The sequence below is a fragment of the Adiantum capillus-veneris genome, chromosome 2, assembly GCF_014529385.1.
Source record: "Adiantum capillus-veneris isolate H3 chromosome 2, ASM1452938v2, whole genome shotgun sequence".
Taxonomy (NCBI): Eukaryota; Viridiplantae; Streptophyta; class Polypodiopsida; order Polypodiales; family Pteridaceae; genus Adiantum; species Adiantum capillus-veneris.
Genome location: NC_140932.1, coordinates 53,723,665 through 53,737,821, shown reverse-complemented (window position 1 = coordinate 53,737,821; position 14,157 = coordinate 53,723,665). Strand labels below are relative to the sequence as shown.

The 14,157-nt window shown below is 39.7% G+C and overlaps 1 protein-coding gene across 1 annotated transcript; it reads left to right on the top strand.

Annotated features, from left to right (window-relative positions):
• Positions 1-10,972: 10,972 nt before the first annotated feature.
• On the top strand, positions 10,973-12,770 carry LOC147462802 (uncharacterized). Its single transcript, XM_086527450.1, has one exon. The coding sequence runs from the start codon at positions 11,362-11,364 to the stop codon at positions 11,725-11,727; it is 366 nt and encodes a 121-aa protein (XP_086383576.1). The 5' UTR covers positions 10,973-11,361; the 3' UTR covers positions 11,728-12,770.
• Positions 12,771-14,157: the final 1,387 nt, after the last annotated feature.

The window sequence follows — 14,157 nt, the reverse complement described above, 5'->3', positions numbered from 1 at the left end:
CATACTTAAAGATAATATGACCTAAATGTTGAACCTCTTATCTCAGTTTTCTTACGGATTAATATAAAGCTTTTTCTTTCCTAGAGCCTGAAAAATTTCCTTGAGGTGTTCTTTATGTTCTTCAAGAAACTAGGAGTAGACTATGATATGATCAAAGAATAATCCTGTATAAGCCCTATGTTGGTGGAAGATTCTTTCCATCATTCCATTGAATGTTGCAAGAGCATTTGTTAATCCGAAGGGCGTAACCAAGATTTCATACAACCCAAACGTTGTATTGGTGGGAAATGGAGTTCCTTTGAGGTAGTTGACGATGTATCAACTCCAGTGAGGTGCTATAGTGATTATGAAGAGTGTTGCATGATCCATAGGTGCTCTGACTTTTCATTCTATACATTCATTTATAAATACATGCACATCATGCATCATGCTTGGGCAAAATACTCCAATTCTCTTCAATTTTTATAGGTATGTTGAATTCCATGGTGTATACTACCCACTTCTTGAATACAATTAGATGGGACTTGTTCATGCGTGAGTAGACTCAAGAGCGCATATGAATACAATCGTTTGGGACCTATATCAAAAAAATTCAAAATTGATTCTCTAGCCATTAGAAAGGAAGTTTTTAGGATTCAATGGAACTATCAGTACCACACAAGGATATGCGGAGCTCATGATACACATCATCACCATGTTCACATAATTTCTTTGTGTTACCAAAATGTAATCTACACAGCCAAACAAGGCAACCAACACCAACACAAACAAAGGTATATCATCACCAACAAGAAAGTACACGACAGGTTTGTGTAGTGAAGCAACCACTGAAGCACATCAGAATACTCAATGGAAATGGCTACCCAAACAGACGCAATCACCACAATGTGCTACACAAGAAATCCTCACCAAGTTCGTATGGAAACCAAAGTGGATCATAACTCCAAACACGATAGTTCGGATGGAAGTAAGGTAAACACCAACCTTACTCGTAAAGAAAAGAGCTTCGTAGTTACAAAGCTTATTACATGGTATGAGCCCATTAATAGATGAACATGTCATCCTCGTCCACAAATTCCCTTAAGAAAATTGCTTAAGACCCTCCTCTTGCACAACATCATTTTTCCATGCATTGTCTGTGTGTGCATATGTAGGGCCACATTACAAGGCCATGCATAGACACATCTCTATATCCCATGCACAACACAAACTGAGACAACACACTTCATCTAGGAGGACTCCAATTAGGAGGAAGGAAGGCATTCTAAATGTGGACCTTAAAAGACAATAGAATAGGAAAAGGCCAATGTATTGTGTGTGTAAAGTTGCGTTTAATTGAATTTTTTCCAACATTTTGGCTTTTTTGCCCTAAAAGAGGTGTTTCAATGAGATTTGGGGACAAATGCCGAAGATGAGTCCATAAATGTGTATAAATATGTACGTAATAATGGTTTTATTTATTTTAACTATGCTATTTTCAAGGAAAATAACAAAAAGAGTTAGACCAAGAATTTTGCAATGTGTTAGGAATTTTTGGATCTTTATTCGGTATTTTTTTGTTAATTTTTGCTTTTTTTTACTTTTATTGCAAAAATTTTAAAAATTCAAAAAATACGAAGAAATTTTCCATCCACTTGAAATACTCCAACGAAGCACAACAACTTTCGAAATTTGGGCAAAGTTAAGCCTACCTACTAAAAGATGTAGTAAAAAGATTTTTAAGCCTTAGAGGTCAAAAGTGAAAAATGAACGGATTTTGGGCATATAACGTCCCTTTTTTGTGCTTTTCGAGTCGTTAGTATACATACCACCGAGCCTTCTGAGTCACTTTTGTATGAAACTTCACGGTTAGCCCTACCTCATGTCTTAGAAGAATCATTTAGTCATTCTTGAGTTTTAGAGAGAGAGAGAGAGAGAGAGAGAGAGAGAGAGAGAGAGAGAGAGCGCTCCCACATAAACTCATACATGCCACCCTTGATGACCAGACGACATGGCCAACATGCAGCGTGAGTTCACTAACTTCTAAAATCTATTTTGATGCTCTCCAACGTGGATATGGGGGTCTAGGAACCCTAGGTGGGACCTCATGACACAAGTAGGATGGCATATCATAGGGACGCAACCATCAACCCAAACAATCTGAAAACTTAGCCACGGGTTTATAAGAGCTTAAAGACCAATGCCCTAGCCTCAAAAATTATTTAATCCGGGTTGAGATCACTCACTTGACAATAATCCCAATTTTTGCAAGTTGTCAAAATAAGCCCAAACTTCACAAGTAGCTTGCTATAACAATGTAGTAAAGTGTCTTCACTCAAAAATGCTCAGAAGCAACCTCTACGATAAAAATATGCCTTCAAAGAGAAAGCGGTGCAAAGTGCCATTAGAGGGTTTAATGAGCTCCAAATGCAATGAAAACCGGCACATAACATTAACGAGACATGGGGATAATGCCCATATTGCCAAACCAAAGAAAAGTTGTCTCCGGAATGACTCAACCCAAGTCAAGCCCCTGAGAGCCTTAAAAACACCAACAGGGTTTTGCAACAAGCCAAATGACCACAAAACCAATCAAGGAGGCCCAATCGCTTATCCTAAGTGGCTAACCCTAAGCAGAATATTAAAATGGATAAACTAATGCGAGACTAAGATGATTTAGAGCGTCCAAATTAAAAGCCGCTAACCCTTAGCGGCTAGCCTTACAAGGACTGAAACAACCAAAGTGCGATGAACTAAAACCTAAGCGGCTAGCTCTAAGCGGCCAAACACGGTCAACCCTAAGTGGCTAAACATTGCAGACCGAAATCGCCAACCTTGAGATTTCGTAAATCAATTTAGAGCATCTTCGTACGGCCAGCACTAAGCGCCTTTACAAGGGCAACTCCGAGCGGGCAAAGCAAACATTGCTTACCCTAAGCAACTAACCCTAAGCGGATTGAAACATTCGAATCACTTACCCTAAGTGGCTAACCCTAAGAAAATTATTGAAATGGCTAAAGTAATTCGACACTAAGCTGATTTAGAGCAGCCACATCAAAAGTGGCTATCCTTAAGCGACAACTTCACAACGGCCTGAAATAGCCAAAGTGCAAAGAAGTAAAACCTAAGCGGCCAAACACTGCATTCCGAATTGACCGAACTAAAGATTTCTTAAATTGGTTTAGAGAATTTTTATACGGCCAGTCCTAAATGCCTTTAAAAAGCCAACTCCGACCGGGCAAAGCAAACACCGCTTTACCTTAAGCGATATAATACGCATCGCCAACTATTAGCGGTCAAACCAAAAGCCACTAACCCTAATAATCTAATCTAAAGGTTTTAAGACGATCAAACCCTAATAAGTAAACATAAACCTAACACTATAACAGAGATTAAGCATGGTTTTACATGTTGAATTTTATGTATATAGAGAAGAGGTAAAAGAAATTGTGATTTAGAGGTAATAGAGAGAGGCATAGAGATGGTGTATGTACATATGTAGAGTTCATATGAGAGCTATGGGAATGAGAGGGGAGGTTAATGGTGAAGAGGGTGAGAGAAGCCATGGAAGGTGCAGGTTTGAGTGAGAGATGGAGAGGAATGTGTGTGTGTGTGTGTGTGTGTGTGTGTGTGTGTGTGTGTGTGTGTGTGTGTGTGTGTGGAAGTGAATGGAGGTGAGAGCTATGTAAGTGAGAGGGGAGGTTAATGGTGAAGAGGGTGAGAGAAGCCATGGAAGGTTCAAGTTTGAGTGAGGGATGGAGAGGAATGAGTGTGTGTGTGTGTGTGTGTGTGGAAGTGAATGGAGGTGAGAGAAGACTAGGGTGACTTCTGAGAAAAAGTGGGCAAATTGGGATTCAACAAAAAAATTGTATCTCACCGGTGGCAGCTACAAAAATTATGAAAACTTTTGAGGTGATTATTCAGCTAGTGAGCTAAATTTTGTATTTTGATCACTTCCTCAAATTCAGAGTGGAGGTCGACGCCAAAAATCCCACCAAAAAGCCTATTTTTCCTTCTACAAAAGTCTTCAGTGGCCCCCCTTTTGTTGAATTTTCATAATCCTCCAAGAGTGAGCCCCTCCTTGCATGAGAGCATGACCTAACACACTCTTGAAAGTTTGAAAATATGCATGGATTAGGATTATTCACAGATAAGATATATGGATATGATGAAAAAAAAACAGATTAGTATATAAACAATTCGTGGAATCTAGAGTAGTGTCAGATGTATATAAATATAAAATAAAAATATATATATGAAAATATAGGGAATCAAATGAGGGGGGGACTCATTTGTTTTTATTATTTAAGACTATTTACAAAAAGTAAAGAAGAATGCATGTAGGAAAATGTAATTTAATAAAAAGGAATGACTAAGTGAAAGGTATTTTCGTGATTTTTCTCGGAGTAGATTCACATGAAAATTTAGAGGTTTGCATAAAAATATTTATTTATATAATAAAGAATATGCAAAATTGTTAAAAAATTATGGTAATGGTGAGTCAATGTACATAGCAAGGTAAAAATATTTAAATAAATACCAAAATAGTTATAATAAAAATCCTTATATTTAGGTCCTATATACAATGAAATATCTACACACAAATGGACCTTTTTTTTTTTTTTGCTCAACTAGCCCAATGACTAGGTAGCTTAGGGTTTAAAAGAGATATCGAAAAAATCCCCTAACTCACACACCCCTATGTACACTGAAAGTGTGAAGATAGCCACAGTGTCTGAGTGATTTTGATAGGGTGAGGTAGCTCACTATGGCAATTCTGGATAGCCAAAAAATAGCTATCACTGGCATAGTGTTAATCGTTCGCCCTTCACAGTTTACCAAAAGTCGTTTGCCCTTCACAGTTTCTACATTCACACAGTGTTAACTACCTCACATTCTCTAGCCATGCCTGATCCCCACGCACCTCGGTCTAGAGGTGCACGGAGATCGAGACCACCAGGTTATATTATCCTCTTTATTGGTCAATGCCTATATTCATGGGTGTAATATAAGTACACACTCACGTCTACATGACAATGCATATAGAGGAAAAAAACTAGCATTCTTAATACTCTACGTGGATTTTCACGTCCAATCCTAAGCGGCCAAATCAAAAGCCACTAACCCTAAGCAGCCAGCCATAAGCGGCCAAATCAAAAGTCGTTAACACTTAGTAGCTAGGCGGACTGAAATAGTCAAGAGTGCGAAAAACTAAACGTAAGCAGCTAGCCCTAAGCAATCAAACACAGCCAGCCCTAAGCGACTAAATGTTGCAGACCGAAATGGTCGAACTCAAGATTTCCTAAATCGGTTTAGAGCGTCTTCATACGGCCAGCCCTAAGCTCCTCTACAAGGCCAAAGTCGAGCGTGCAAAGCAAACGTCGCTAACACTAAGCAGACTAAAATAAAACGGTCTAGTCGCTTATCCTAAGCGGCCAAATCAAAAGCCGCTAACTCTGAGCCGCTATCCCTAAACAAAGCCGCTAACTCTAAGCCATTATCCCTAAATGACTAGCCCTAAGTAGCTAGCCCTTAGTCGACAGAAACAACCAAATTGCAAAGAACTAAAACCTAAGCAGCTAAACACAGCCAATCCTAAGTGATTAAACACTACAGACTAAAATGGTCGAACTCAAGATTTCTTAAATCGGTTTAGAGTCTCTTTATACGGTTAGCCCTAAGTGCCTTTACAAGAAAAACTCCAAGTGAGCAAAGCAAACAACGCTAACCCTAAGCTGCTAATCCTAAGCGGCTTGAAACAGCCCAATCACTTACCCTAAGCGGCTAATGCTAAGCGACTAACCCTAAGAAAAATATTGAAATGGCTAAAGTAATGCGAGACTAAGCGGATTTAGACGACCAAATCAAAAGCCACTAACCCTTAGCGGCTAGCCTTACGAGGACTGAAACAGCCAAAGTGTGAAGAACTAAAACCTAAGCGGCTAGCTCTAAGCGGCTAAACATGGCCAACCCTAAGCGGCTAAACATTGCAGACGAAATGGCCAAACTCGAGATTTCCTAGATCGATTTAGAGCGTCTTCATACGCCCAGCCCTAAGCGCCTTTACAAGGACAACTCCGAGCGGGCAAAGTAAATGTTGCTAACCCTAAGCGGAATGAAACATCCGAATCACTTACCCTAAGTGGCTAACCCTAAGCGAATTATTGAAATGGCTACAGTAATTTGACACTAAGATGATTTAGAGCATTTACATCAAAAGCCACTAAGATTGAGCGGCTATCCCGAAGCGGCTACTTCTAAGAAGCCTGAAATAGCCAAAGTGCAAAGAAGTAAAACCTAAGCAGCCAAACACTGCAGTCTCAATTGACCGAACTAAAGATTTCTTAAATTGATTTAGAGCGTTTTTATACGGCTAGTCCTAAGTGCCTTTATAAGGCCAACTCCGACTAGGCAAAGCAAACACCACTTTACCTTAAGCGATATAATATGCATCGCCAACTATTAACGGCCAAACCAAAAGCCACTAACCCTAATAATCTAACATAAATGTATTAAGACGACCAAATCCAAATAATTAAACATAAATCTAACACTATAACTTAAACCTAAACTTAAGCCGCTAACCCTAACAATCTACCTAAACATATTAAGACAACCAAATCCTAATAATTAAACATAGGGCCTAACACTATAACTTACAGCTAAACCTAAGCTGCTAACCATAATAATCTAACATAAACGTATTAAGATAACCAAACCCTAATAATTAAACATAAACGTAACACTATCCTAAATTTAAACCTAAGCTTAAAGCCAATAACCCTAATAATCTAACCTAAATGGTCAAACCCTAATAATTAAACCTAACCTAACACCAGGGATTTCATTCGTCTCATCCTTGCATCCGTCTATTTTGGCACACTTGTTGGCTTGGTTGAACGTGTTGGTTTTCATTCAGGTAGCTTTGATTCCTATACTTTTAACATCACAAATAGTTACAACTGACTTTCCCTTGGGTATCTATCCGCCTGGAAACAGATTTGGGTAGGGAGCATTCTTGAGAAGGGTATAGGCAGTACAAGCGCTTGGGACTCATTTCTATGGCTGGAATGGAGGATCCTTATCACTACACCTACGTATTGTTTGTTACGTATAGTTACCTCCATTGGGTGTCTATCCGCGCTTAGAAATAGGTTTGGATAGGAAGCATCCTCATGAAGGGGTTAGAGGGTGTTAGTGCTTGGAGCTCATTTCTATAGTTGAAATAGAGTGTTCCTTATCATTACACCGACGTACTTGTCTGTCACGTTTAGTTACCTTCGTTGGGTGTCTATCCGTCTGAAAATAGGTTTGGGTAGTGGGCATCCTCATGAAGGATTTAGATGGTGTAAGTGTTTGGAGCTCACTTCTATGGTTGGAATGGAGCACTTCTTATCACTGCACTGACGTAGTTGTTTTTTACGTTTAGTTACCTTCCCTGGGTGTCTATCCATCTGGAAACAAGTTTGGATAGGGAGCATCCTTGTGAAGGGTTAGATGGTGCAAGTGTGTGGGGCGCATTTCTATGGTTGGAATGGAGTGCTCCTGATCACTACACCGGCATACTTGTCTGCACATTTCTATTGCTGAAATCAAATTTTCACTTCGTTTTGCTTTATGTTTATATGTTTATTTATTTTACTTTATTATACAATTGTTCAATTAAATATTGTTTTTCAAAAACCTAATATTTTTACGATTGTATGAATGTATAGGTGGCTTGTGAACTTGTCCTGGACACCAATGCTTGCTCTCAAATCATCAATACAGCTACTTCTAGTCGCCCATCGATTGGTGGTGAAGTATCAAACAATGGAGCTTCCAATAAAGGGAAGCGCAAGGCCGTTGGTGGTAAGGTGTCAGGGCCTGAGTGGAAATTTGCTGAGAACGTAAGATCATTTATAGATTGGCGTTGCAAATTATGTGGCAAAGAAAAATTAGGAGGTGCACCTCGTATTAGGGAACACTTCCTTGGATCAGGGAATGGAACAACTAATAGGTCTAATGGAGGCACATGTAATGGTGTAGGTCATGAGAGTGCTACAAAACGCTTGAGAGAGTTGTTAGGAGGTGTAGCCAATGCAAGGTGGCCTAGAATACCGACTCAGCCGTTATGCTTCAGAGCACCAAGGCAATGCTGCCTCAACACAAGGCGGACAAAATAGTATGCACCCTACATGCCCGCCAACACACACACACACACACACACACACACACAGCTAGCACTCAAGATGGATCGCTCAAGTACCAATTTGAAATGCATAGAATGAGGCAAGTAAGTCTAGAGCAAAGCTTTCGATCAACTGCTCTTGAAGAGGCACAATCTGCTCTTGCACAAGCTATCTATTTTACAGGCGGTTCTATGTTGATGGTCACACGAGAGTCATGGAAGCATGCATGGAAGAAGATTGATGAGTACGGGGCTGGTTTTTCTCCTCCATCATATCATCAAATGCGGCCAATATTCTTGGATAAATTTTTTGTAATATGCTCTTTATGATGATATTTGCTTTAGTGTGGACCATGAGATGTAAACACAAAACTTTAGAATGCACCAACTTGTAATTTCAAGGTTAATATCCTCAAAACTTCCTCTTCTTTAATTGATTATGCAAGAGTTGAATGATTGATTATGGAAGGATAGAACCCTTTAATGAATGGTAGTGCAAGGATAAAAATGCGGCATTCTTAAGAGTGAACATGTTAGTGTAGTGAGAAATGCGCATGCAATGAAGTATGAATTATTAAGAATTTCTTCTTTGAGATGGGATTTAGGCATAACTGGCTACTGTGGAGAGGATTAATCCCATAACTAGGAGTGGTTTAAGGATTTGGGTTTTTCAATTGACAAGAGAGGGGAAGGATAACGCTACTTGGAATTAGATCCTTCTTTCAAAGAAAACTCCTTTAATTACGATAAAATTACCCTTCAAAGCTCAACTTTCTCTTGAGAGAGTTAGATACTAACCTCAAAAAGAATCTCTCACACATACTATGTGGAGAGGGAAGAAAATTTCATAATCAAGAAAAAGTTGTGAGTCCTTCATGAGAGTATTACAATGTCTCTCTTAGAAAAACAAGGATAGTTTTAAAAGAATTCCAATACTTAGTTGCCTTTGATTTATGGCATTTACCTTTATAAGAGTAATTTAGGCAAGAGAATAAAAGTAACATAAAAAGAAAGATGTATACGGGAGATTAAGAATAATTATAGATATTAGTCACCATTCATCATTATATTATTTAGGTAAATATGATCTGCAATAACCTATGGTAAAAGCGAGTGCTTTCTACTCTCTCTATGTCATATTATCTGGTAATCTAAGAAATTTGAAATAACATCGTGGTTAGTTATTATCAATGTGGTTAATTATGATTAGTAATGAACCATAATTAGAAAGAAAAAACAAAATTAAGAAGTTGTTCTTCTTCCCCAAGCAAGCAAGGGAAAGGCTTGCTTACGGAAATACGAGAGCTTAAGTATGAAGTTAAGTAAGCATGAAAGGTAAATTACTTTCAAGCAAGTGCAATACCATAAAAAGAACAAGAAAATGTTACCTTGGTGTGTGTATGGTATAGTCTTCTCCTTGCTTTGGACATAATTATCAGCTCTCTCCCTCTTCACCTTCACTTGAAGACCACAAATTTCGCTACTTATACTTGAGAGAAAGGCTATGGAAATCTTGAGGGTTATGAGAGAGGATAGGGAGAGTATAATGATAAGAAGAAGATCAAGTTTTGACAAACTTGATTAGGATTTTTGGCCATAGTTTCTCTTAGAGAGGGGTATGTGTGTAGGAGGTGTGTGTGTGCAAGAGGCTTAGCTATGGCTTTCTCAAACTTACTCTCAAGTTTGCACCTTGAGAACGAAGGAGAGAAATGTAATATGAGAAGAGAAACCCTCCTTTAAGCACATTTTAGATGAGTGCCTTCACTTATCTCGATAGTTTATCTTCTTAATTTAATAAGTTCTTTCTACTTATCTTGTTTTTCAAAACTTCTTCAACAAATTACTTACTCACCTTACCCTTATCTTCTCTTATCTTTTTCTTTTTCCTTATCTTTTTTTTATTAAAAAATCTTGAGATGAAAAGCTAATTTCTCATGCATTGGTTATGCCCATGTTCCCATGGCGTAAGCCACGAATGTGATTGTGGATAAATCTTGGAGCTTGGATTTAGCCCAAATTTTACTCAAATATTATTTTTTTCTTTTTCTTTTTCTTCTTTTGAGTCGGTGGCTTAGATGTGTTGGCCATGCATATAGGCTAGGAGGAGGCCCTTACACCTCACTCTTTGCTATTTGCCTCGTCCTTTGGTCTTATCAACCCAACACTTTGTGTCTTCTGATCACTAGCTCCATTGGCCCCACCCTTGGCTAAACGTGTCGCCCTCTATGGCACCTGATATGTTTTGCACAACCCTCTAGATCTCCTCCTACGCTTGCTCTATCCAACCCTGCCCTCCTCATGACAATACCACGGCTTGTCAATCCCTCACCAAGCCACCACAGGGCATGTGAAATCTCCTCACAGGAGGATCCTTCATGGATACTCTTCATTGATAATTGATTCGAAGTTGCCATGCAGATAACTAAAATTTCTTCGTCATGCATTTCTCAAACTACCCGTTTCATTTGAGAAATGCAAAATAAAATGAATATTCCCAATTTGCCTCGTTACGCAGGCTGCATGAGGAGAATCATGTTGATTCTCCTCATCTTTTTATTTTCAAAAATTGCAGCACCTACTTGAATTGTTTTAAAAGCTGAAAACTAGGGTTTGCCATAATTTCCTATCGAGTGATCCAAATGCCATGAAAATTGGTAGGCATACTATACTATTTTTATAAGGGATAAGCCTATGGTAAGTTAAAACCTAGAGATCAAGCCAGAATCCTCATGCCAAGATTATAATCACGAATAATTATTGTCTTAATGTGTAAATTTTGGCTTAACTTTTCTAATTGCTCTCATTTGCATGAAGTACGCAAAACTCTGTTTTTTGAAACTACAGGGCAGATGGAATCGCAAGGCAAAGCTAGAACCCATTCCACCTTTCCGAATCTTAAAGGAAACACTCACTGATCAGTCCACTACATGGATAGAGAAGCAGACGCTGAAACAGATCGGCGCGGGATGCTTTGCCGGAAGCACCAGCACAGAGAGAGAGTGGCTAGAAGCTGGGGAAAGTTCAGAAGAGACTCAACCCAAGCCAAGAGCTCCTCCTGTGAGAGCGGGCTTAAGAAGGAGATTGGAGAAGTTTGAAGAGAAAGAAGAGACGCAGCCACCACCCCGAGCAATTACAGCTGCAGCACAGGAAGTTGAAGAAGAAGAAGGGGATGAACCAGAACCACTGCAGAGGAAGAAAGGTAAAAGAGACAGATGTCGCAAGCTGAAGCTGAAAAAGAAGACAACCTCCAGAAAAAAGCAAGGTTAGAGAGGATGGAAGAAGCTCAGAGAGTTGCAAGGGCTCTAGGAGGCGACTTAGAAGAGAAATGGAAGCCAAAATTGAGAACTAAGAATCCATCCTATAGAACTATGACTGGAGAGGAAGTTGCAGAACAAGCAGCAGCTGATAAGAGAGCCTATGAAGAAAAACAAGCAGCGGAAGATGCGGAAAAGAGAAAGGCTAAAGAGGAAGAAGCTGGCAAAAGAAAAGAAGAATTGGCAACAGTACAACAAGAACAAGTCCAAGAAGAAAGGAGCCCAATTTCTCCAAAGCAAGGACCACAACAATTCAAGAGCTGAGGTGACAGCGAAGATGAGGGAGCTTGTGACAAGAAAATGATGAACATCAAGAGCTTCTGCAAACAACAATAGATCATTGCCCCTGTGATCAAAGAGCTCGAGCAGTCATGGGAGAGATATGCAGATCAAAGTAAGGAACTGAAAGAACTCAGTGAGCTGTTACTGCAAACAATTCAATACACAGAGATGGTGCAGACACAGCTAGCAGTCGTGGGCACATAGATTGAAGAGAATGAGGAGCAACTACAAGCTCATCATAAGTTAGTGGAATCCGGCCAAGAATCCCATGATAGCAAAGCTGCATGATCCAGATGCTGCATACAAGGAACTAGAAAAGAGGAACACTGAATTGGAAAAAAACTCAAGATGGAATCAAGACAGGGAGAGGATATAGTTGCTCAAGCTATGATCCGCAAAGAAATCTTCGAGTTATACAGCCATGGAGTTAGCTAATAGAATCACAAATATCCCTTTGACAGACATGGATCAAGAGCGCAGGGAACAATTTAAAGAAAGCATCAAGTTGTTGAAGGAATGCGCTCAAGCCAGGACACCTGCAACCCTTTGGCACGGACACTCCTAGACATGTCAAGGACGACATGGACTAGGAGGGGGTGAAGGTTAGCCTCAACACTATCTCACATGGGCATTCACACGATGGGATCAATGACCGATCTTTATTTGGGGTAGCGGGGGCATCGTCGGCCGTCGATTTTGCAATACCGCCCAAGTTTATCAGTTTGCCCAAATTTACTAAACCGACCCGAATTGGAACGTGTCTCCCAATGCTTTCAAGTACTGCGCACATGTGAGGTGGTTAAGATGGATGGCTTAGCTTGCAAAGGTGAAGTCCCGTGTTCGAGTTCGAGGGAGGAGGCATATTTCTGAATTTTGTAGAAAGCGCATCAGATGGTGTAAATCGCACCCGATCTCCGAAATAGGCAAGGGCCATTGATCCCCTCTTGCCCATGCCCGTGTGAGATAGTGAGGAGGGAAGGCTAGAGTCGATTGCAGATGACATGTGTAGAGGCAGAAGTATTTTACTCACTAAATTTCCAATGTAATCACTTATGTAAAGACATTTTGTATTGATTATTGCGGGTTACGGGGCTATTTAGGCTTCCAACTTGTGTATAGTTGAGTAAAATGTAGTCAGTAGGACAATAAGGAGATTTTTGATGGCCAAGGTGCCCTATGAACATGAAAATTTACCCTAGGTATTCAAAGGGTGAATTTAAACCTTTGAAGGAGACTGGAACATTATCTTTTGAGTTTTATTAAGCTTCTACAATTGTGTCTTGAGTTCTTCTTCTTCACTATGTCTTTGTGAGCACACACGGAAACACACACATTACACGCGAGAAGCAAGAGCATCAATGCGATAGCCTTGTCTAGCTCTTCACATCCATACCCATAGAGAATGCTTTGTCCGGGGGGGGGGGTTGACACACCAAACTGCAAGCTATTTTGTAAGTTTTCTTGAGTTTTGTGCATTCAAATGCATATTTGATCATACAAACTAGGATCCCCATGCGTAGACGGACCTATCAAGACCATTTGTGACTAAAACAATTGACAACTTTCATTTTGCTTTCAGACAAATATTATGATTTTTGCAAAGGTGCAGAATCAGGTTCTATCTATGCAAGACTGTTCCCTAGGGTTAGGAAAGTACTCTTGTTGAGTTTTGTGTCATTCTTGTTTGCTTGTCCAGGTTAAGATGAGTTTGTGCCTTGTAGGAAGTGCTCAAAGATTTAGGTTTCATGCAGTGTAGAGATGGGTTTGTAACTCATTGATCTTTAGTGATTGTCCGCCAAGGGATTGGCAACCCCTTGGCACACCTCCATGCCCTAGTCGAGTAAGCTACATCCTTGGATGACATATTTATGTTGTTGAGGTTCTCGCTTGCTAGAGTGGACGTGGGACCCCCCCATCACTTGGATATATGCCTAATGAAGTATTGAATTCTCAGAAACTTGTGACACCAATTGAGTTCCCACTTGGATTGTATTGCCTTGAGAAGAGGGAATCAGTAGGAAAGAACTTATTGCATTGTGTGGAAGGCAACTAGAAAAAAGGCCTAAGACATTGAGATTGCAAAAGCTCGGCCAAAAGATGCAAGAGTGAGAAATTAGGATTGTTTAATAAGAGGCATAGCCTTAGACCAAAGCCTATTGAAAAAGGAGATTGCATGTTGATGTTTGACAGTAGCCTTGACTATCAACATACTGCCATGAAAAAGCTTGCTAGGAGGCGATGAGAGGAGATAGTCAATTTTTTTATGCACAAGAAAATCAACAAGATGTAATTGACAATGTGCTTGATGAAGAAGTAGAAATTTAGGATGTGGTCTGAAAACCTCAAGGGACAATGAAGATGAAGTTGAAATACATGTTGACCAACATGAAGAATGATATTGACATATGCTTT